General features: G+C 52.2%; 1 protein-coding gene across 1 annotated transcript in view; it reads left to right on the forward strand.

Moving 5' to 3' along the window:
- The first annotated feature begins 3,147 nt into the window (after window positions 1-3,147).
- The window catches only part of ARHGEF18 (Rho/Rac guanine nucleotide exchange factor 18), a 45,963-nt gene continuing 24,691 nt past the window's right edge, over window positions 3,148-24,419 (forward strand). Inside the window, exons 1-10 of the mRNA XM_074163757.1 lie at window positions 3,148-3,223; window positions 8,170-8,306; window positions 8,790-9,289; window positions 10,908-11,112; window positions 11,958-12,072; window positions 12,690-12,747; window positions 12,962-13,006; window positions 13,296-13,376; window positions 13,780-13,885; window positions 14,422-14,596. Coding sequence (XP_074019858.1) covers window positions 3,148-3,223; window positions 8,170-8,306; window positions 8,790-9,289; window positions 10,908-11,112; window positions 11,958-12,072; window positions 12,690-12,747; window positions 12,962-13,006; window positions 13,296-13,376; window positions 13,780-13,885; window positions 14,422-14,596 — 1,498 coding nt within the window. The remainder of the gene's footprint in view (window positions 3,224-8,169; window positions 8,307-8,789; window positions 9,290-10,907; window positions 11,113-11,957; window positions 12,073-12,689; window positions 12,748-12,961; window positions 13,007-13,295; window positions 13,377-13,779; window positions 13,886-14,421; window positions 14,597-24,419) is intronic.

Here is a 24,419-nt window from a genome sequence, read left to right on the forward strand (position 1 = left end):
ACCCAGCGATGTCGCTTGACGCTCGGGCAATGAGTTGTTATAAAAGTGAGTAGCGTGACTTTCTTTTTGCCGAAAGTGCCGCTTTTTCGCAGGGGTAGAGGTGAATCCTTGATCTCGCTCCTCGCCCCTCTCCCTGGCAAATCCCAGTACCTGTTTCCTCGGCCCAGGGCTGGGATGGGCTGGGAGGGAGATGATGGTGCTGGTTGAAGAGAAAATGTGCGGTGCTGATGCCACCTAGTGCCTCCAAACACGGGACTGGATGAGGCAAGCGGAGCCGGCCCTGCTCTGCCCGTCACCCCACACCACTTTTGGGGACACCAAGGACTCAGCCGGACTTCAGCCCTTGGCCAAGTGGGAGAGATGAGAAACAAACTGGTATTTTTAAGACGTTTTGGAGTTGCGTCTTCCGGCACAAGCTCATTCTCTGGGGATCCTAAAATGCAAAATTAAGCAAAGCCACAGAACTTGAACGTGCCCTCACAGGAGGTTTGCTTCCTGCTGGGCTCTCTGGGATGCTGTGGAGAGGCCACTGAGGCTCGGCCGGTCCTTCTGCCATTGTGCCTCATTGTTCCTCTAGGCTTCCTCCACGGCTCCCCTTCGGTAACCCCCAAACCATGTCAGACCATGGGCAGGAGGAGAAGACCTTGTCCTGGTTTGAGCTGAGGCCAACTCACCATCCCGTCAGCGGGAGCAGCTGCCTGGTATTTAGGAGCAGCCCTGATCTCTGATACTAATCGAGCTCTTGTGGACTTCAGAGAAATTAAACCTTAATTCCTCTTTGCTCTTGCGGTTTCCTGGAGCACGGGGTAATTGCTATTCCAAGCGCTGCCAAAGCTGCGGTCTCTGAGTAATTGGAGTGTGAGCGGATCTTGTTCTGATTAGGGCTTGGCCGGGGCCGGCGTGTGCTCGGGGCGGTGGGATGAGGAGCCTGCGCTCGGCGGCCCACGGGGCTTGTTGGGATGGAGCAAAGGGCCGTGTCGGGTGGCACAGGGTGAGGGGATCGCTGCCTCGTCCCTCACCCCACTCGATTTGGGAGCTGAAGTGTCCGTCTCTCACCTGCACGGATGACTGTGGCCAGCGCAGGCGTTTCTGCGCTTTGCAGTCGCTTCATCCCCTGTAAGACTGAGACCTGCTGGGCTTCGGGGTCCCTGTTCCTCCCCAAGGTCAAGCCAAGATGAAGGACTCGTTAACGGGAGCCCTGTGTGAGGCCTGGCTGCCCCTGGCAGGAGGCTAACGAGCGATGGTGCAACGAGCCCGCGGGCTCTCACGGCACACACCAAGCGGTTTTTCTCTGAACGGAACAGGAAGCAGTTTGTGGCAGTTGCTGTCCTCGCAGCCATCGCTGGTTCAGCGCCTCTCCGGGCCCCCGCACCGGGTGCTTCGGGGTGCACGATCCCCCCCTCCCCGGCTGATTCTGCTGGACCCCCCCAGAGTCCCGACCCCCGCGAGGGTGCGAGGGAGCGAGCGTTGGGGCAGCACCGGGGCCGGCGTTGGAGGACCTGCAGCATGGGAGAGGCGGGTTTGTTTGTGCCATCGGAAAGGGGAAGCGGTGAGATGGTTGAGGCAGAGGCCCCCGTGAGCAAACCAGCCGCACAGCTGCTGCGTCCCCGATGAGTCTCCACTTCTTGCTTTGCGCCAGCAGCTGGAGAAGAAGCCGGGACAGCCGGGTGTGAGCGTGCACGGGGAACCCGCCGGGGAGATGCCTCCAGCCCTCAGGGTAAGTCAGTCACTCTCCACACGAGCTCCATCTCACAACAACGGGGTTGTCACTCATCTTCCTCGAGGCCTTGTGAGGAAGCAGCTTGTCTTGAAGCCAAAAGTCCAAGGTCTGGGCTTCGTTCAGCCTCTCCCCCCTGCACGCGCTTGGAGGCCAAGCGTGGGTTGGGAGCTTCAGCCTACGAGGAGCTTCACTCTGCTGCGAGTGAAGAGGAGGAGACGAGGTTTAACCCACAGTGTGTCCCCATGGGCGCCTTTGGGGTTGGTGAACACCCTACGGGTGCTGGTCTCGGCTCCTGCTGGGCCACAGCTGGAGGCTTGCAAGGACACCTTGGCACTGCCACAGCCCAGCACAAGAGGGGTCTCCCAAATCCCCCTCCAAACTGCCCACTCCAGGGCCAGGCACCCATGTTATCGGGGAGAGGAAGCCGAAGGGATGTGGGGAGGGTTGTGTTGGGCAGATGACGCTTTGGGGTTTGTGGTCGGGTGAGGGAAACGCTCTTCGTCACCTGCCTTTTGCATAACACCAGCCCAGCTTCATGCCATGCTGGTGCCTGTGGTCATTCCCAAAGCGGCTGGGCTCTGCTCGGCGAGGCCACAAGCGTGAGCTCAACAGCGGGGAGAAGGTTCAGCCTGGCCCAGGAGCTGCACAGGGATAAAAAGTGGCTTCTTCAGCCTAATTGAGGGGCTAGGAGCAAAGTTTGGAGCTGGTGGGGCTGGTGCCAATCAGGAGCACTGGGCTTGGAGACCTCAGGGTGGGGAATTTGGTCTGTCGGGGCAGTTTGGTGATAGCTCCCACCTGCTGAGAAGGGCTCGGAGAAAGGTCCTTGCTAGGGGGTGGGGACTTTCTGTGAGCTGCAAGATGATGCTGATGTTGCAGAAGGTTCAGGGTCTTGCCCCTTCCCTTGCAGAGGCTGTACTTGGCACTTGAAAACGATGGCAAAGGGGCAAACATCAAGGCTGTGGTCTTAACTCCTACCCTGCATTTCCCAGGTGAAGGTTCTGCCCCTGCAAAGTGGCCTTAAAGGCGGTGGTTTGTGAGGCCGACAGCTGATGGTGGTGCATGGAGCAGGGAGGCTTTGGCAGAGAGGGGAAGGGGGTGATGGTGTGTTAGCAGCTTGTTTTCTGGTTCCACCTGTAAGCCTCCAGCAGCGTTTGGGGGCTGTGTGCGCCCTTGGTGCCACTAATCCCCCGTCCCTGCTGCAGGAAGTCACTGACCCATCGCACAGGTGGGAACGCCAGAGACCAGGAATTTCTCTCTGGCTACGGCTTCCATCAGCTGATACTTCTGACAAAACACTTGGCTTCTCCACTCCCCCCTTGGCAGCCCCTGGGCTGCAGCCTGCAGTGCTGCCTTAGACCGCGCTGAGCTCTGCTGGGCTCCGTCCTCTCCTCTCCTGCTCGGGGTTATACCTTCCACGGGGCTCCCAAATGTCAGACTCGCTGCTCAACCACTCCTGGCCGTCGTTTTCGAAGCGCTGGAAGAAGAGATGGTCCTTTAAGCGAGGTAATGGCCTTGCGTGCGGGGTAATGAGCAGTGTGTCAGGAGCTGGGCTGCTGTGGGGTGGGTCAGGAGAGACTGTCCCGGACGAGCGGCACCGGGGTGCCCAGGCAGAGCTCGGTGTCTCGGTGTTAGGTGTTCCTCGCTGCGGGGGACACTGCATTAGTGTTAGTTAATGCTTTTCCTTCCGTCTCATCTTCTTTTCAAGGCACATTAATGCTTTTAAAAGCTGGGAAATGGGTTAAACATCAGCCTTCTGGTTTTGTAATAACTTTGTTTCGCTGCTGCCAGTGAGTTGGAGGTCCCGGCATTTGCAGACAGCCGTCCCCGCACGGCCAGGGCTGAGCCTTATGGCGAGAGCTGGGTGTTTGAGCAGATGCCGGGGGAAAGATTCCTCCCGTCTTTCCGAGCGGGCTGAGGAGCAGAGCCCCCGTGTTCGGAGCACGGTCTGAGCCGTGGCGGTTTGTGTGGCACTGGCTGGGCTTCACGGTGTCCGACAGCAGGGATGGGCAATGCCAGCAATGGTGTGAACTGGTCATTCCTGCACCCAGTGCCGTGACTCTAAGGGAAGTGAGAGACCTTGGAATCGGGATGTTTGCAGTCCCAGAGGAGCTGGACTCTGCTGTCCTTGCCTGCAAACACTGTCTTCAGGCTGATGCTTTCGGGTACCTTTATCTGTGGCATTAGAGCTCTCGATACCGACCAGTGCTTTCTCCTTCGTTACTCTCCCCCCAATTCTCTTCCGATGTGGATGCACAGAACAAGATCCAAACTGAGCAGTCAAAGGAAGGTTAATTCCAAGCAGGAGGCTGGGTCATGCAGGCTCTGATCCATGGGGAGCCCCAAGCAGCTTCCCAGAGCCCCAGCTAGGACACACCACTCCAGCCTCCCCAGTGCTGAGCCTGCTGGGGTAGTTATGGGCTAATTATACATATGTATTTTACATATTTATATATGTACCAGTCTGTGTGGGACCTTCTCTCAGTGCCCGGTAAAGTCACTGGAGGAAGCTGCACAGTGGTAAAGTCACTGGAGGAAGCTGCACAGTGACTCTTGTGACTTGGAGAGTACCAGAGGGGCTGCAAATCCTTCTCAGCCCCACCGAGACCCCTCAGCTGAGCCGAGGACCATGCTGGCTCCCCACTTCTCTGGCCCTCCAGGCCCCAAAGGCAGTGATAAGACAGCAGCTCGCTGTACAGTATGTTACGGTGTTGGACAGCTTATCTTCTCCCCTCCTCCAGCCCGGGCTGCATGAGCCAATCCCCACCGCTGCCAACGGCCGACGATGGGGGGCCCAGACCAGGCGAAGGACTGCACTGCATCCCATTTTGGCACAGCGAGTTTAGCACTTGCTTTATAGAGGTTTTACCCCACAGCTCTGGGCATCCTGCAGGACGGTACGTAAAGGGCAGCTGGTGTGGGGCCAGCAGGAGACTGAATATTTTTTGTTTCTTGTCCATGAAGCTCTCTGTGGTTTCCCAACAGTCTCTCCCCGTGATTGCTGGGAAATGCCCCAAAACTCTGCTCCTTCCTTCCTCCTGGGATTGTTTCATGTAGCAGAACTGACCGGTGCTTTTTATTTTGTGTGGCCTTTCCCCTGTGGAAATGCCACAGGGAGTGTTTGACGCTCGGAGGATGTGATCTGCATGGCGAGAGCTCACATCCATGTTTCCTCTGGTGTTTCCCCCCGCCAGCGCCAGCCTGGCTCCAGGGGCGCTCGGGGACCTGCAGCATCCTGTGCCCAGCAGCGGAGCAGGCAGGTGAGGACTGGCCATGCTGGATGAGCTTGTTCCAGTGCTGGCTGCTCTGCTGATGTCTCCTGCTGTGGCACCTGGGGGTGCATCTCCAGTGACGGGGGGAAATCAGCAGAGGCAGTTGCAGGAGGGAGGTTTCAGCTCTAGGTCTGAAACGGAAGTATTTCAATCTTTGTTGGGCTCCCAGTGGCCTTGCACTCAGTTCTTCCTCAAGCCAAACCAGCTCAGCTGGCTGATCCTACTGTCCCCACGGCATCAAAACCCCCAGGACTGTCCCAGAGTGTCACATGCAGTGGACGCCTGACACTACTTCCTTCCTTCCCACGCAGGAGCCCAGAGTTGTCACGTTTCGCCTGCCGGGAAGCTCTGGCAAAGCGCAGCAGAGCCCCGCTGGTGTGCGGGGACCTGCCCGGTCCGGGCAGCGACGCTTCCTCCCCAGCTCTGCCCTGGGAATTCCTCTGATGCGGCTGCTCCCTGCAGCAATAACCTTTTATGGTTCCCAGCCAGAGATGAATTAAGCAACTGCGATGCCTAATCTGCTTAATGTTCCCCTAAAGCAAACAGCGTACGTTCTTGAAAGTGTCATTTTGTCATCCCATCTCCAGCTTCAGCTGAGTAAAGGTGGACGCTGCTGTCTGACAGCGCCTGGGGAGCCACGATGTCCTGTCCCCTTTCCATCTCGCCGCAGCCAGACAGAGCGTGGGTCCTTCCAAACAGGCTCCAGCGCAGAGCCCAGGAGGCTTGAGGGGCTCCAGAGCTGCTGATATACGGGTGACCACCTTGACCGTGGACACAGGGATGCTCACAGCCCCTCGGAGCTGCCTCCCTCCTGTGTGTGCTCCATGCTGGCCTTTCCTTCCTCATCCTGCCAGAACCCGATGCCTGAAAGCATTTTTCCCCCCCCCAGCAGCCCCCTTTTCCCCCGTGTCCGCTCGTCTCTATACACGGTGCCAACTAACTGAGGTGTTAGATGCAGGGAGCCCTGAATTCTCGTCTCCGGTGCTCACACGTTGCCTAAAATGGTCTCCCCGTCGCCGGAGCCCTGCGCGCACAGTCTGCTGCTGCCTAATGGCCACTGCCGCCGCGTTCACCGGCTGCAAACCTGATTTATCGTGTGTTGAACGGGAGTCTGAAGTCTCCGAGGAGGATATAAGTCCTTCTGGAGGGGGGGTCTTGCAGCCTCTGCCTTGGCCAAACCCTGAGCCCTGCATGGCACCGGCAGAGCGCAGGGAATATTTTCCAGGCCTCCGAGGAGCTGACTCTGTTCCAGGGATCCATTTCAGAGCCGCAGCCCGGTGCTGGCCCAGAGTAGCCTTGGCAGGACAGCCGGACCCTGCTTGGGAGGAGAAAACCTCTTTGTTTTAGCAAAACCTGTGGGCCAAGGCTCTGGCCTCTGTCAGGCCACAGCGCTTGTCACCTACCATAGCTACATCCCTGCCACCCCTCGGGGCTTTGCTGCTTCCTCTGCGGGTAGTCTGCTGCTGCAAGGGATGGCGAGGGCAGGGAAATCTCCTTTTCCTTCCTTCCTTGGACCTGTATGAGGGGAAGCACCATTTTTCCTGCCCCCCCCGGGACTCTCCCCACCTCCTTGTTGCTCCCCTTGGGTCTGTTCTACCTCAGCCTTCATCCCAGCCTGGTTTGGGGGGTCAGTGGCCTGTATCACCTGCTGGCATCTTTGGCTGCTCAGTTTCCTACAAGCTCACGCCAAAATCTGTGCTGCTTCAGATGAGAATTCACTTCCAAATGCTGATTTTTTGATTACAAGCTGATTAGAGGCAATCCAGGTGCATCTGAGGAAAGCAAGAGGTGGCGTTCAATAGCTCGGTAAACCTCTGCTAGTTCTATAGATAGAGCATTACAGATGTGGTTCAAGGGTATCCTGGGCAGGAATTTATCTATTGATTAAAAATGTAAAGTAAATTCTACAACCTTGCTGGAAAGCCTGTTTCAAATCTTCCCTGTTCTTAGAGTTAAAAAAACCCTTAATTAAAATAGTGCCTTCACAGAGTGCTTTCTTTCCATATTGTTTATAGACCCTCACTTGAAATTATCGCACACGTTTAAACACACCAAACACTCCTTAAAACAGACAATCTGGCATCTGCAGTGTGCAGCCGGGTCCAAGGAACAAACCTCCAAACTCTCCCTCACGTTTGCTGCCTTTTTCTAGTTGGCACCACGCAATTCCTGGCCGCTTTGCGTAGCATTAAAACCCACAGCAAGGGTGCAAGGTTTCCAAGAGTGTGTTTTTTTTAACAATATCTTCCTCGTATTAATGTTTTTATACTTGGCTTTCCTGGAGTATGGTGGGTTTCTAGCAGCTTCTTGCCCTTTTTTTTTTTTCCCACTGGATAAATATGGCCGTGTATAGTCTCTTGCTATTGTTCTCTGCATCTTCGGAGATCCACCACCGCGCTTCAGCCAACAGCCTGGCTCTTTTCCATCCACCTCAGCTGTACGTATCTCGAAGGAATAAAAGGTCTCCGTGAGTCACGCGATGGTTTAGAGATCGTGGTGAAGGTTTACAGTGTGTCTCGTCGCGTAGGAATGTGCTTCAGTCAGCTGAACGATCTATTGTGCCACGAAGCCCGTCCAGACCTTGTTTTTGTTTCTCAATGAGTTATTGGTGGGTGTACACATCCTCAGGTTCACGCTCACTCAGCACTCCTGCGTGGGGAAAATCCACGCGAGTGAGCCGTCACCGGGAGAAATACCCGCTCCTGCTATTTCTCTGCACATTCAGTGCTGTCTGGAGTCACTAATGCACCTCCAATTTGGCCTCCCAGTGGCATCTTTTATTCCTTAAGGATGAAAATAAAATCAGTCAGCGTTTTTTTCATAGATTCCTGCTTTAAATGTCCATAATGTCAATAACAGGCTTCAAAATGTGCTTAGCTCTTCTGTTAAGCTGAGGAAACAGCCTACGGCTGTAGGGCATCCTATGAGGGTCTGGCTGGATGGAGCAAGCCTGGTCTCTGCCATGGATCGAGGGATGAGGTTTCTGCCTGAGGTTCCCACAGGATCAATGCTGCCAGGGTCCTGAGGTCGCCTGGCAGTGCCTGTCTGCAAGGGGTGAGGTAGCAGAGGGCCATGAGGAGCGTTTAGGTGATGCCTAATGTCACCTCTCTGTGCGAGGCTGATTGTACATCCCTCCTGGCCGTCTGCTGACATGCTGTGACCTTCTCTTCTGTCTTGCAGGGTCTGACTGCAAGCCGTGCTTACGGGAATTCACTGACCACAGCACCCCTGCTTTGGAGTATCCCAACCCCAAAAGCTTCCTCCCGTCCCTGATAGCTGAGGATGACACCTTCTGCACCAGCATGGCTGAAGAAAAGGCAAGTGTCCTCTTTCCTTTTGCTGTCACCGTGTGCGGCAGGAGCCAGGGTCGGCAAACTGGGTGGTCAGCAGCATATTCAGAGGGACTGGGGTGGAATAAGGATGGGGGAAAGGGGTGCTGATCCAGACTATCAAGGAATACAAGGCTATATTTCTTCTGCTGCTGGGAAAAATCATACCTCTGTGCTTTGTGTTGGTGATAGGGGGAATAAAGGACAGAGAGACCTCAGGGACTGGAGGAAGCTGAGCTGGTGGGGCTGGGGCAGGTCTGGCTGTGAGATGTAGTAGGAGGGTGCTGCTACTAGAAAGTCTGGTTTGAGAAGCTCAGCTGCAGGCCTGGCCCCGCTACCTGCAGGTGGGCTGTTTGCCATGTGGACGGAAGGAAAAGCAGCTCCGCACAGGAGGTGTCCCCTTCGCAGGACGGACACAAGGCTCTCGGATGGGATTTGTGTGCTCAGGCTCAGCTGTGGTTGCCTTTGCAGGAGGACTCATCTTCCATGGAGCTGGATGTCCCACCAGCGGACTTGCACAGCAGCACGGAAGATCTCCTCTCAGACTCTGCTCTCCATGGGACGGAGTATTACAGAGACCTGGGACTCCTGAGCCCGCCAGTTGCCAAAACAGCACCAGAGATGGCAGTGCAGCCAGAACAAGCAACCCAGGCTGTGTCTGCCATTCGCTTATTGGAAGAGAGACCGAGGGCTCTGAGCAAAATGTCTGTGGATGTTGCTTTTTCCAATCCCATTTCCTCCTCGGTACGATACGGCGAGGCTGACTGCCGCTTTCTGAACAAAGGCCACGTTTGCTCCTGCGCAACAGTGCCAGAAGATGGTACCAGCACTTCTGAGTGTCCTGCAGAGACAGGCAAAGAGCTGGACCTGCAGGAGGCCAAGGAGTCCTTCCCCACACTGGTGAGATCCATGTCTACCTCTCGGAGGCACAGCTGGGAGAGCCCTTTGTCACCCGTGGACTGCCAGCGCAGGTAAAACAGGACCATGAGCAATATTTGATGTATAAGGTACAACGATGCTGTGTGAGGCCAGAGCGATCGCACTGCCCTGAGTTCCGGCTGCTGCTGGGTGGTCTCTCCTCCCTCGTCAGCTTCTGCCAAAGCAGCTGGACGCCTACTGCTCCTGTTGGGTGGGACGTGGAGGAACAGATGCTAGAGAGCAAGAGGCTTTAACGTCTCCTTGGCAGTAGGAAGACCCTCTTTTCCTGGTCTTGGGGCCGGGAAGAGGATCTCTCATCTGGGGAGAGCTTTCTTCTGTCTTGAGGGAACCTTGAACAGCATCAGCTGCCTTGATGCCTCCATCCTCTGGCTCAAAGGCCACTTTGCCCACCCCAGAGGGATCAAGAGAGCTCTGTCAAATCCTTTTTCTTCTGTGAGTCGGCTTGGTGGGGTCTGTGCCTGCAATCATCGCCGTGTCCTCCAGCCCTTTGTTCTCCACGTGGCTGCAGAGGAGAGTGTATTTTGTAGCGTGATGCTGAGCTCTGGCTGGGAGCGGTTTCCAGGCTGTGCTGTGCTCCTGCCACACGAATGCCTTGGGTTCCATGCTACACGCACGCTCTCCCTGCTGACAAATGTATTGATCTCCCAGATGACTGGGAGTTAGGTGTAAGCCAGCAAGAACTATTTTTATCTCTCCTCCTTATAAGGTACCCTAAAATTATCTCAGCCTGAAATCTTGGCAGTTCTTTGTCAAGCTCAGACTTTGGTTCTCAGACCGATTGTTGTTGCATGTGCCACAGATCATTCACAGTTTGTGCTGTATAACAGGCACATGGGCAATGGTGGCACAGAGCGCTGGCAGCGTCAGGGACTTGTTCAGTCCCCTCGCCGGGTGATTAAACATGTGTGAGCACGGGGCCAGGGAAGGGGAGTACGCCCCGCTGTCCCCTAAGCAAATACTTCCTGAAGCCTGTCTCTGGCAGCAGGAATGAAGTGACAGTGATCTGCAGACAGAACCCATGCAGAGACTAAGATTTTCCACCGAGCCCTATCCATCATTTTGCTCCCATGTTGCTGGCACTGCAACAGCACTCGGTGTTCGGGAAACCATGGGGCACTGGGGGAGCTGGTCCACCCCTCGTTTCCCAGAAAAGGATTTCTTTTTCCTTCCTTGAAATTGGGCCCCAGTGGGAGTGGGATTTATGACCTGATGCCACAGTGATGATTCGATAAACGACAACATCTGCCGTTTCTAAATGCCCAGAGGGACTTTTCCTGGCACTGGAGCTAGCAGGGCAGCAGCTCTCATGCAGGCCAGGCAGGCTGCTGTCTGGGTGGCTGCACAGTCTCAGGGGTTGCTAAGAGATCAGAGAGAGCCGTCCGGCACTAAACATCCCGGGTGACCAAGGAGCTCGTGGTCTTGCTGATGGCAGCCAGAGAAGCTGTTTTTAACAGGCTCAGGTCTTGGTGTCCAGGCTGATGCTTCCTGGCATTCCCTTTTCCACGTGCCTCCTGTGGTGACCCCCCTTGTCCCAGTTGCATGAGCTCTGTAGGACTGTCCACCCGTGGCCAGGACATTGCAGGGGCTGTGCTGTGCCTGGCATAATGGGATGGGTCTGCTGAACTGGCTTGTTCCTCTTCCTTGAATTAGGTTCAGCCTGGATGCCACAGAGATGGGCAGCGACCCAGAGCAGGAGGATGTGGAGAAGGGGAGCCAGTCGTGCCCGCCGCCTTGTGTGTCCCTTCAGCTGCCCAAAGGGGAACTGGAAAGCTGGCGCGGGGGTGGCATGGTGATCAAAGTGGAGATAGAGCCGTTGCACCCCAACCTCACAGTCAGCCCCAGCTTGGAGCAGGTGGTGAGTGTGCGAGGGCTGTGCTCATATTGGTAGCAGGGCCAGCTGGGGGTGCAGAAGGTAACATACGTGGGTGCCAGCTGCAGGCTGGACTCCTTCGATGCCAGCGTTGAACCAGGTATGCTAGGAGGTCTGCAGGAACCTCAGCAAGGATGGGCTTTCTCTGCTCTGAGACAAACAGCCACTTCTTGCAGGATAAAGGCCCTGGGAGCCGGCTGATGCACAGCCCTCTTTTCCCATAAATCTAGTTGGAATTTCCCTTGCTGCAACCTGTGCCCGTTGCCTCTTGTCCTGTCACTGTGCACCTCTAAGAAAAGCCTGGCTCCATCTTTTCTATAATCAGGTAGTTGAAGACAGCAGTGTCACCCCCCCGCTTTCACACCGCTTTCCTCTGGGGAGTTCCTTGGATTCAATTAATATTAAAAGCACAATTGTATCACAGTGCTATGTACCCTATAAATTGCCTGAGAAGGTTTTAGACACAAATGGCACTTGCTCCAGCCTCCCTGGAGCCCACACCTGAAGTCAACTAACAGCTGGTCTGTATGGTGTCCTGTCACCATAACCCCAACAAAACAAGAGAGGGAACGGATGAGGAGTCAGACTGTTCCCAGAGATATCTTGGGTCTGGATCTAATCCTGATATAAACAGGTATCAAACCAGGCAGCAAAGGAACCTGCCCTGGGGTTGCCAGGGTGGGCAGGGAGGGTAGGATGCTGTGCGAAAGCAGGGATGATCACTGGCACTTAACTCGAGATTCCTGCCTTGCCAGCCATGCTGTGCCCCGGTGGAGGCTCCCTTGGTGCACAAAGGACCAAAGATTTCCATGATTTTTTTCCTTCTCCAGGAATGTGGCAGCAGTGGGAAGAGACTGAGGTCAAAGTCTGTCCCATCAGCCTGTGAGACAGTTGCCTCCCCTCAGATACCTTGCAGTTTCGACACTTCTCTTCCAGCCATGGAAGGTTGGTATAGACTATATATATGGCATTAAATGAGTTTGAGGTGTTTGGGATTAAGAAGATTAAAAACTGGAGATGTAGCCTCTGCAAGGCTAGACATCCTCTGCCCTTCCCTTCCACATGGTCCCAGGAGCTCCTGAAATAAAAAGTGAAGCTGACTTTGAGTCTGATCCTGGCTAACAGAAAACCAGAGGCACCCCAGCTCCTATAAACTTAATTTTGGCCTTCTCTGTGCTGCTGGAATCTGCTAACCTCTCCCACCTGTGAGGACTGCCCCAGAGCAAACTGTAGAGACTTCTTAAGGGCACAGCCTGGGAGGTGGAGGGGAAGCTGGCTGTCATGGGAAGGGTCTCTGGGGTGTATCAGCTCCTATGCTCTGGCTGCCTGCAGAATCCTCAAAAGTTGATGTAATACAGACTGGAAAAGGGAGGGGTAGCACAGAAAAGTGCTGTAGCCTTCACCTTCCTCGCAGAAATAGCCTTTTCCTCCCTAACTTCTCCCTCCCTGTTAAAGGCAGAGTGGGAGCCCAGCAAGATCAGTGGGGTTCAGTCTCACAGCTTGCAACATGGTGCTCTGCAAAGGCAAACCAGGATCCCTGCTGAGAGTGGTTTGTGTTCCAGGTGTTGAACCCCCTGCTCTGGAGATGCTGGAGAAGGACCACGTGTCCCCAGACCACGTGTAGGTATTATTAGTCCTGGCTGTTTTGAGATGGCAGAGATTCTTCAGTATATCTGGGCTACTGGAGATGCAATAGCAAAGGAGATCCCACTCCATGCTGGGGCACAGCTGAGCAGTTGGTCATAAACCAGTGCCTGATGCTTTGTGGGGTGCAGAATGTCTTTGCAAAGAGATCTTCTAATCCCTTGCTTTTCTTTTGCTCCATCCCTGGTAGGCTAATTGTGCAGCAGGTACTTCAGGAGCTGAAACAATATCATGGGTAAGTGTGTGTAGGAGAAGGATGTGGGTGGGGAGGTCATGGGTCTGCCCAGGACCCACCTGGCAAGTGACACTTGGTCCCCTGAGTGGCAAATCCCCAGGGTACCAGAATCTCTGTATTCTTCCAGTGAAACTAGGGTAGAATTGCACGGAGAAGTAGCAATTCATGTGCCTCCTCTGTAACTCTAAACATGTTCCTGCCCCATCTCCAAAGACGGGCCTTTCTGCTGACCCAAAAAGTTCCGTCTTGTGTTCTTTACTGCGTGTCTGAAGTCTTTTTCCCCGCCCAGGGCGAAGCAGAGAGCTTGTGTGCCAGAAGGCAGTGATTCTTCCCAGCAGAACCTCACCTGGTTTGAGTTCCTGTCGAACGAGTAAGTGAGCCAGATGGTAACCCACACACTTTGTGTTCCCAGAGCAGACTGAGTTCAAGCCCCCCCTCCATCTAAGCTCTACTGCCCTGTGAATCTTGTGTGCGGGACACTGGTACCTGCAGTGGTTCAGGCCAGGATCGGTGCTTCATTGTGCACGGGGCTGAGCAAAACCACAGACACAGCCAGAACCTGCACAAACAATTTGGAAGTTCAGCTCCTTATTTGCAAGTGTCCCATTAATAAATAATATGACTGATGCTGAACCAGATCCTCCAGGAGACGAAAAGCTGAGAGATGGGGGTCCTAATGTAACACTTCAGATTAGCTTCATCAGTGATCTCCCCCGAACTGTGCTTCACCAGTTAATCTCCCTTTAGTTAAGATGGTTTTCGTCTTGTTTCAGAAATGAGGACAGTGGAAAAAGCGATAAAGCAGAGAAAGGCACAAAGGTGATGCGACGCCTGAGTTCCCTGCGGAGCCGAGTCACCGGGTCCTGGCAGAAGGATAAGGTGAGGGGGAGATGCTGAATTTGTGGAAGGAAGTGTTGAATTCTTCAAGTAGAAAAGGGGATCTGAGCCCAGGGACCAGTTAGTTGGATTGCTTTTGGAGGCCTCTATAATGGTCAGCGGATGTACTGTGACCCCTAACACAATGCACTGGACAGAGTGATCCCTGACTTTGAGCCCACCTTGCTCCAGGGCACGTTCTGGCTGCTCTCGCGCTGTCTTGGCACAGATTGTGCAGCTCAGGAGACAGTGTTTTGGCTCGATGACTGCCTGGATCCCCCGCCGTGGCAAGGAGGAGAGCCTGCAGAGGCACAGACACGTGCTGCAGTGCTGTGTCCTGACCTTCATCGGGCATGACTGGCCCTAGAGGGACTGGCCCGAGCCTTAGGAAGGGATTTGGGAAAAGCACTACCACCCCGAAGATTCGGACACAAAGGTGCCCACTGCACATCAGCTTTCTTGTTTTTACCAGCGGGGAAAGGAATGCATGGGCAGTGCGAGGCCGGTAACAGAGCTGTGTTTTTTTCCTCTCCTTCCAGGGTAAGAACAAAGAGCAGCCAAAAGAGAGAGAGAAGGAGAAAGAGACAAAGGAGCCAAAAGAGAGGTGGAAAGAGATCAATGGGCACCAGCTCGTGCCAGGGGTTTTCTCCAGTTGCACCAGCTGCTCGCTGTGTGCCAAACCCCTTGTGAATAAAAGTGGTCTGCAGTGCCTGAGTGAGTATGGCTGTCGCTGGCTGGCTCTGACCCAGCCTGGCTGTAACCCGCTCCCCGGCCTCTCCTCCGGCCCAGGCCGGCCATTCCTCTGCTTAAATAGCCCTCATGGATCACTTTGCTTTTCTGCCTGCTTTGACTGTACCCCACCACCCTGCTTGCTGGCTTGGTTGTTCCTCCAGATAGTCTAAATGATCTCTAAATCCTGCCTGGCAATAGTTTATCCTCGTTTTCTTTGGCCGCTTGACCGTTTCCTGCCCCTTTCCCCCAAGGAGGGTTCTAGGTCAACTTTTCCTTTAATAATGTTTTTGGTTTTTTGGGTTTTTTTCCACCAAGTAGTGCTTTGCCCAAGCAAATATCCCTGCTGCCTGAGTGAAGCTGGAGCTTTTAGGCTGTTTTTCAGAGCTGCAGCGATGCATCAGCTCAGCATCTGCCCTGTGCACAGGCACAGGGATTTCTAGAGCATCCAAAACTTTATTAACTAACACAAAAGTCAAATGGTACCTCCCAGAACCTGCAGGGGTGAGATTGTTGCTTTTCAGATGTAAGCAGCACACAGGAACAGCAGCTTTGCCACGCATGCATGGGGCTCTGTCCTCCCTCTGCTTTCACTGGGGCATGGCTGCACGGCTTTGGCTGACGGAAAAACCCTGGCCCTCCTCTTCGGGCCAGGGACTCGGGGCACTGAAGAACATTTTAATTCCCAAGGGATTGTCTGTGGGCAGAGAAAAATCTTCTGGAAATGAGAGAATTGCTCTCTTTCTCTACCTTGTATCCTCAAGCAATGCTTGTTCTCCAGTAAGGGTCTCTCAGAGGCTCTTAAGGTCAGTAAAACCTTCCTGGGGCACAGAAGGACTGGCTGCCCTTGGACATGCGCTCCGAGAGGCGTATTTTCCCTTCAGGGCAGCTGGAGGGAAATTGAAAAGGACCACAGCCCCAACTATTAGTGAATATTTTTCAGGCATCACAGCAAAAAGTAGGAAGCAGGGAGCTGAATAAGAGCAAGTGCTTTGTGGATATTTTGAACCCAAATATTATGGGAGGAGGCAGAGTTTTGTCTTGCCATTCCTGTCTAAGGAACCTCCTAGCAGAGGCTCTGGTTGCAGTCCTGCAGGCTGCTTCGTAAGAAATACCTGAACCTGAGAGAATGCAGACAGTCCTTGATCCCCAGTGCACCAGGAGCTCGGAGCCATGCTCTGTATGGTCTTGGGAACTCTGAGGTTTTTGGTGGTGTGAGTGATCCTTCTCTGTACAACCGCTATGGAGATCTGTGATCTGGAGCGTAATGAGTTGGAGCTCACTGTTGAAATGGGTGTACGGCTCGGCATATCGTCATCAATCATAAAGGCGCGGGGGTTGGACATGAGTTATAGCAACTTTTACCTTGTTTCTCAGCCCTTCCGTAAGGAATCTGTGTTCTTGAGTCTTGCTAACAATCAGGAGAAAAACTCCAAGGTGGCCGAGGAACTGTGTTTGGGACTCTGTGCCATCTCCTTTCTGGGCTGCTCAGGGACACGCTGCCCAGGCTGACGTGGGCGGCAGAGCTCGTTTTTTGCATGTTCCCTTTGCGCTGACTTGAACTGAGGCTGAACAACTGGGCAGGGTTCTGAGATGCTCATTAAAATTAACGGCCTGCCTGTGGTCAGATCTGGATTGGGACTTGTTGGGTGACAGCTGTTAGCCCAAGAGTGCCTATATTTGGACTATGCTGGGCTGAAACCTTTGCGAGCCGCTTCTGGGTGGTGGAGTTGATAGTTGATATCACTAGCTGCCGTTATTGCAGCGAGGCAGCGCGTGGTCTCCTAAGTCACTGATAGGGCTCTTGAAAAGCAAGCTTCAGGGCCACCGGGTAGTTAGAGCAGCAACCCTACTTTTCAGAAGTGCGAGCTGCTCTGTCAGGGCTCAGTTGGAGCTGTAGTTGCTGCCAGGGTCTGAGGCTGTTTGGCTGCTCCTCTTGTTTTCTCATCACGAACTCACACTTCACCATCTATACGCTTTTGGCCCTCGCCCAGCTCTCGGTCTATCTCATGGTCAGGTGCTGCTGTTTGTGTTATCGCCATGGTATTCTTAACTGCAGCACCACCACGTGGTAGAAGAGAAAACATCGAAAGACAAAACGAGAAAAGATGGTGGCTAAAGAAAAGGATGAGCTGAAGCCAGGAGGCGGAAGGATGGGGAAATGATTAGGAATTGTGAGGTCTTTTCACTGTCCTGTGGACACAAAAAGTCCAGTGGCTGCCATGTGGTGGAATAGAGGAGCGACAGGTCTTCCTACCGGAGAAAGTAACAGTGTGAGGAATTCTGCTTTTAATTCAGGAGTCATCATTCTGCTAGAAACATGCACGTGAGCTGTGAAGAAGGTAGGCAGCCCAGGTGGCCCTAGAATGGTAACGTGTTTCCCTCTCCCACCTGGTTCCTCCCATCTCTCCTGACACCACACGGTACAAAGTCTCCCAAGGGAAGGAGGCTGTGGTGTGTGTGGAGAGTATGGGTGCAGGAGAGTTTCTGCAGCTTCAGAGTCTCCCAGATGTGACCTTAGGAGTCTGGCAGGGATGAAAAACAAAGAGGAATGATTGCAGTCGCTGGGATCTTCACAACAGTGGCCACCCAAACTTTGTTCCTACATAAACTTTGAGCTGTGAGTCTCTAGGCTTATTGTTCACCTGGAAATAGAAAAAGCTCCTTTTGAGCCTTTGCTGTCAAGGGTGGAGAAGGTTCTGTGCCTAAATTAATCCTCTTATAAACATGCTTCCAGAGTTTATGCAACAGGAGTTAGATGAGTCCCAGGAAAGCCCTGACAGGAGGAGAGCTCTCCAAGCAGGCTGTGCCATGGAGGCGAGCCAAGGATATGCCATGGAATATGGATGGTGAAAGGATTATTTCCCTCCCAGAGACTTGAGCTTGAGCAGTGGGGTAGAGGTGGGTCTTCTACATGGTCTTAAGTTGAGAGTTACCTATTACTTTATAGGAATATCTTTCCTATAGCCTTAGCCCCCGCAGGGAGGTCAGATCAACCATCTGACTCAAAAGGAAAGCTATATCTGCAACCACAGCATTTGGGAGGCTTCAGATAAATCCCTCTTCTTTAAAAGAAGGTGCTTATTTTTAAAAGAAGGTCCTTATGTATTTCCTGAATAATACAGGCTGTGCTGGACATCAGTGTCCACCTGTCCTAGCCTGACCCTTGCTGACTGCTCCAGTACACAGGCTGATTTATAAGAAATTGCTGTAATAATGAGTTTCCAGGACTTATGCATTGTGAAAGAGGTTTGGAGAACCATTTCGTTTTTCCCAACGGTTCTGCCGGTAAATGGAAGATGTGGGTCTCTGCAGTTTCTGAAGCAGACATCCTCCATCCGTGCTGCTTTATCTGTAGGGAAGAGAGGCCAGTGTGACTTTTGGTTGGGACTTGGAATTCAGTGTGAAATTCACCTCTCACTTGCCACTTGTGCCTGCACACTTTTGCTTTTAGCATTCCCAGTGCAGCACCAATAAGTTAATATGGGAAGAAGAGTTTTGGCTCACAATAAGGAGGAATTACTTGACTTTCTATCCTGAAATTTCTGCTCGTGGCCCACACAGAATCCTGAGAAATCTGAAAAGCAGCAGGCAGCCTGGAACTTGGCATTTCTGGAGGGAGACACAGCCACCAAAAAGCTTTTATTTGGGGGGAAAAAAAGAGGTTTGGCTGCTGTAACATGATGACAGTGATAAATGGACTGGGAGTCCCACTCGGAATAAACGATTGCTGACAGGAGTCCAAATAAAACAGCCAAAACCAGAGCGACTGCGACAGGCTGTGGGTTAATGCAGTTAAAAGCCGATGAAGCAGGATCTAAAGTAAATGTGAAAGTGGTCTGCCGCGCTGGTTTCAGAGGAAACGCTGACTGAGATATGAGTCTGCTGACGCAGAGCTGGCTCTACCAAACTCTAGAGGTTTTAGAAAAGGAAGCTGAAGAACATACTAATCTCAGTCCTTCTCCTTTTCTGCTTTTCACTTTCTTTTCATATCTGGGCAGTATTGCCTTCATCTGGAACATCTCCAAGCTGCTGCTCCTTGCATTCCCTGATAAAACCTCGGGATCTTACACGCTTGGCCAGACAAATGCGTAAGGCTGCATGGCAGTAATCTACCTGCAGCTCCTTCAATAAGAGATCTGTTGTTGTTACAGAATTACACAGGATTAGAAAGTCGCTGCTCTTCTCTTCTTTGCAATCCAAACCTTAGCTCTAAGCTACGGAGTCTTTTGGCTGGTTGCTGTGCCAGATTTTGCAGATTTTGTGGAGATGCCCCGAGGCCAGGCGCACAAGCACAGCATGTTCTCTCCATGACAGCTGTAGTTGGGAAATCTGCGATGCTTTACTTTTATATTATAGCGAAGCACAAAGTTTGAAGTGTCTAAGGATTAATCTGTCACCAAGTGACAGCCAGCTGTTTACCCCCAAACCGCTTTATTTAATGATTATTTCTCTGTAGTGCTGAGAGGCCCCAATAAACAACAGGGACCTTATTGTACTTGGTCCTGTACAGAAGCAGCACAAAAGGGAACATTTCTGAAAATGCAACTAGAAGATGAAGAGAAAAAATAAAATCGATTAAACAGGTCGCAGCGTGGAAACCAGAGGCAATATTGGTCCCATGGCAGTCTAGGATTTCAGCACATTTCCAGCCCAAATGGTGGCAGGTTCGTTCAAAGCAGCGCGGGAAGGCTGTAGGGTGGATTTGGGGGGGGGAAGTTTGTTTTGCAATCCTGTACGTTGCACTTTCAAGCTTGACGGGCAACTTGGATGTGCGTGACTTAAAAATATGACAAACTTGTGATGGAGATCCGTATTCTGAGTTCTTGGAGTGAATCATAGCTCAGGAGGTAAGGTGAGGTCATGAGCTCTTTGAATTTTTCCTCCTCGCACAGACTGCTCCGGCAGCTTGGTGCTAGAACTAGCTCAACCCTTACTGGTGTCAGGGAAAAGGTGTTTTTTCCAGCAAGCAATTTAGCTGTACAAGTCAGGGCATGAATCCTCTGATAGCAAAGATAATTGGCCTTTGTTTTTGCCGTTCGCCTGCGCAGGGGTCATTTGTGAAGGCCCAGGCAGGCACTCGCTGTCGTGGGGCGGATAAGGAAGGCAGCGCCCTGCCAACACACCGGGCACCCCAACCTCGCCTTGGCAGGAGTGCCCGTAAACGCTTCAGCACGCTTTGAATGGCAAATCCCACCAGGCTTTTAATAACAAATTACGTATTTAGAGTAAGTCCTGGGCGCTGCGCAAACACATGAAGTACCACGTTAAAGCTGTCACTCGGGATGCTACATCCCATCCGTTAAGGGCCTGTTTCGTCTTTGTTTGTGCCGCAGCCAGGCACTGATGGAAGGCAGGTCCCCTGGAGATTTCCCATGGTCGGGATGTTGTTTTACCTCTGCCGTGGGTGGCAGAGGAGAGGCCGGGACGGTTCTCAGGCCTGGGAACCCTCCTCGGAGAGAGGCCTGGGGGATCTCGGCTCCGGCCACCTCCCTTGTCCTGGGAGCGGGCTGAAGATGGTGGTGGTCCTGCCCTCCCTGAGGGGAAAGCACAGGATGAGGTGGTCCTGCCCTCCCTGAGGGGAAAGCAGGGACCAGAAGTGGTTGTGCCCTTTCTGAGGAGAACGTGCAGGCTGAGGTGGTCGTGCCCTCCCTGAGGGGACAGCAGGGGGCCAGGGCAGGTTGCACTCTCCCTGAGAAAACGTGGACCAAGGTGGTTGTGCCCTCCCTGAGGGGAAAGTGCAGGATGAGCTAGTTGTGCTCTCAATGAGGGAAAAACGCAGTGGCTGTGCCCTCCCTGAGGAGAAAGCGGGGACCGAGGGTGGTCATGTCCTTCTCTGCAGGAAAAGCGCGGGATGAGGGTGGTCATGTCCTTCTCTAGGGGAAAGTGCAGGATGAGCTGGTCGTGCTCTCCCTGAGATGAAAGCGGTTGGATGAGGACGGTCGTGCCCACCCTGAGGAGAAAAAGCGGGGCGAGAGTGGTCGAGCCCGCCCTGAAGGAAAAGAGCGGGACGAGGGTAGTCGCGCCCTCCCTGAGGGGAAAGCAGGGACCGGGAACGGTCGCGCTTTCCCCTCAGGGAGGGCAGGGGCCGGGGATGGCGGTTCCCTCCCTGAGGGAACACGGACCCTCCCCTCGGCCGGGCGGCGGCGCGCAGGCGCGCACCCTCGTCTACCTTTTCCTTCCGGGGACACGGGGGCGTTTCCTGTTGCTGTGGCGGCGGCTCCCGGGACCGAGAGTGCAACCGGCGGCTCCCCGGGGAGTCCGGTAAGAGACCGGGGGTGACAGCGCGTCCACCGGCGCCCCGAGCCTCGGCCCCCGCATCCCCGCGGTGCCACCCCTCCATGGCCTTGGTGAGCCCTCCCGGCACCGGGAGCCCCCCTCCCCGGGGCAACGGGAGGCCGCGGCCCGGTGACTGGCCTTCTCCCTTCCGGTCCCTGTGGCGGGGCGGGGGTTGCTGAGGGTTTTTTTGGCGGGGAGCTGCGGCGGGGCAGCCTGTCCGCCGGCTGCTGCCGCCTGGCAACCTCCGGGCAGGTACACAAGGCCGGCCTCCGCGGCAGCGCGGCCGAGAGCCAGAGTTTGGCCGGGGCAGGGGGTTTATCTGCCCTTTCGGGACAAATCCTGCAGGGTTTATAGCCGTCCCAACGGTAGCAGCTCGGGGATTAACCCAGGGGACTGGGCATGGCGTGTGAAGATCCAGTCTTTATCTTAAAGACCTCTTTCGGGGGTAAAGAAGGAGCTGAAATGTGACTGTGTGTTAGGGGGGTGAGTTGGTGTAGCCCGGTGTGAAACCGGTTCAGTTTATACCACAGTTTGAGTCTGAACATCCTTGTGCTTGTGAGAGGGAAATCCTGTGCCTCGGTTGTACGCACACAGTACGGGTGCTGCAGCTGTGAGAAAAGTCCGGGATGTGCATAAAAGGACCTTAAATGTGTTAAGAGAAAAAAAAAATGGTGAAAACTGCTTCTTAGACACAACTGTGATGATTGACCCACTTTAGATATTCCACAGCCCTGGCCCTAGGGAGAGGAGTAGGAGATAATATCAGATTGGAGGCTTAGATTGGCCGTGCTGGAAAGGAAGCGCCGGTAGGAGCGGTGACGGATTTTTGGAGGAGTGATTCAAAACTGAAACTGTTTTCTGAATGTTTCTGATGCTGTATTTGGTTTTGCTGCTCTAGTAAATAAGCAGAATTTCTGAATACCGTTTGAAGGTTTTTATGCTGTGGTTTTGTTACTGGAATATCTGTGTGTTTTCCCTGTAAAACCATGAGAAGAAATGGCTGCATCTCAGTTCCTTCTCGCTCTCCTCTTCAGAGACAGCTTTGTAGGTGGCTTTTTTTATTTGGCACCTTTTTTTAAGTTTAAGGTAATAGTTTATCTTTGGTACAGTAAAAGAAATCAACCCATAAAATACAGCTCTCAAACAGGAGCCATCAGACATTGTGTGTTGTAGTTCCACCTAATGTTTACCTACGAAATATTTTAAATACCTTTTATGATTGTCATAGTTGCTGCTTCAGTCCTGTAGCGTTCCCGTAGAATGGGGGAAGGGTTCAGCGAGAGAGAATTGAAATGGCGTTTGTATTTCTTTCAGGAAAATATGCTAATTTTTACTTGGCATTGTTTAAAAACAGAAACATCAGTTGTTCATTTGTTCGGTTTGGGTTTCTGCGCTTAAAGAAAACCCCAAGGTCACCAGAACTTGCAGCATTGGGAACGACACAACCACACCCCCCATCCATTTATCTGATATTTTGACAATAAACCCAGATACAGTGATAAAGTAATTATAGGTTGTTTTCGGAGACAAAGAGGAATGCTTTGAGAGGGAAGCTGAAACTTGATAATTTAGTGTTGTTGCTTTCTCGCACGGACTGTCTCTATTTCAGAATGTGAAGTATCTCATCACCCTGTACCCTTCCAGTTTTTGGTTTCTGCCTCCACGTAATTAGGCGAGTTAAACAAGTAAACACCAGTCACCAAAGTCACTGGGACAAAGTTAAATCTGCTCCAAGTTCCTGCAGATACATGACCTGGATTTACCGAATACAGAAACTTCTTCGTGTTCCACTGAAGCTCCTCCTCTTTCCTGAGGAGACTTATCACAAAGTCACTCTGCTTTTTCCGGAATGCTGCAGTGGCTTGAAATGTTTCTCAGCTGTTGTGCTGTGTATCTATACGTATAAATTCAGATTTTATAGTCTGCATTAATCATTCATATGCAAGTTGTTTCCTTTGTCAGGTACAGAGAGAGGAATTACCTTGTATAGTTTAAGGGTGAGGAAAGAGGGAAGAGGTTCTCTTTGATCCCTGAAGCATTGGACATAAGAAAACGGAAAAATTACTAGTTTCACAAGAAAACTGTTTTGTCTGTGGTGCTGGTTGGATTTAATAAGTGGTGAATATATCCTTAGTGTTAAAATACTGCTTAAACTCCTCATATTGTTACAATCGTTGTTAAAAGGTGTCCCTGCCTGACTCTAGCTGTTTTAAAGGGGTTTTTTTAATGTCATTTAAAAAATATTAAAAAACATATTCCTAAGGAATAAAAAAAAAAAAGTAATTCAATTTTAGATTAATCGCAGCATATCTGCCTGTTAGTTGTAGTTGTTTGCAAATGGCCTTTTAAGAGTTATTTTATTGGGCAGTACTGTTCCAGACCAAAGGTCAGGGTCATAATACTCATAATATCTGGTGAGTCATAGATTTGTCCTGGAATCCAATTCTGGAAGATGTTTATAGGACATTGCCAGTGTCTGATCCAGCAGAAGGTATTCCAGCTGGGGGAGAAAAATGTATTTGCCTGCCCTTTTTCAGCCGGATTCATTGCCCTCTTGCATACTGTGAATCAGTGTTAGGCTTTTGGGTGTTGTGATGTGTTGTCCAATAAAATGCTCTTAAGTTGTAAATTGGTTCCTGTGAGCTTTTGGGAAAGCATCACCTTAATGAGGGAAGGTTTTTTTATTATACTAAATATTAATTTCATTACCCTCAATCACAAACAGGATCTTTAATGATGTTTATGAGCCTCGTGGTCTTGAATGTTTCTTTGCTGAATGAGGCCCCTGTTTGTATCAATGAGCAGTAGGTCATCGCTGGCACTAGCCCATGCAGAGTGCTTCAGAGCTGTGACAGTCCCCATAGTAAGCAGATGTGGGATAACGTGATGCTCCCAAAATTCTCAGTCTTAATTCCCAAGCTGTGGATTTAAGGCCAGAAACAACCATGGTGGGTTGCTTAGTTTCTGTGTGGTATCGATTGCTGTCGTACCTTTAGCTCTAGCAGTGGTGGTCCTGTCCCCATCCGGTCGAGAGAACCCAAATCCTTGGACCTTCTAGGTGTGCAGGTGGTTTAACTGATGTTCTCAGCACTAGTCAGAGCTGCAGCATCTGTGTTGAAATGAAATCCTTTAGAGGATCTGTTTTTCCCTGCCAAATTAATCTTCTTGCAGTTCCTGTGAGTGATTGAGGGGAGGAGAAGACGGGGAAGAGGAAGACTCCTCTGACTTTTTAGCTCTGTCTTTCTCAGGAATACCTTCTGTGCGCCTCTGGTTTAAGAAGAGCTTGCTGACATAACTGTCCAGTTTTTTACTTTATTTTATTTTATTTTTCCCGAATAGTTGATCTGAATAAAATGAAATGCTGCCAGTTACTGATGTACATGTAAAAAAATTTTTTTAAATCACTTTTAAATTTACCAATGCTCCTTTCCTTTTCTTTGGATTGCAGTCTGTGCTTTCTAAGGTTAGATATCTATTATTCCTGTACACCCATAGCAACCCTTCATGTATATCTCTGCCCTTAAATGTC

The sequence above is a fragment of the Numenius arquata genome, chromosome 25 (assembly GCF_964106895.1).
Source record: "Numenius arquata chromosome 25, bNumArq3.hap1.1, whole genome shotgun sequence".
Lineage (NCBI taxonomy): Eukaryota > Metazoa > Chordata > Aves > Charadriiformes > Scolopacidae > Numenius > Numenius arquata.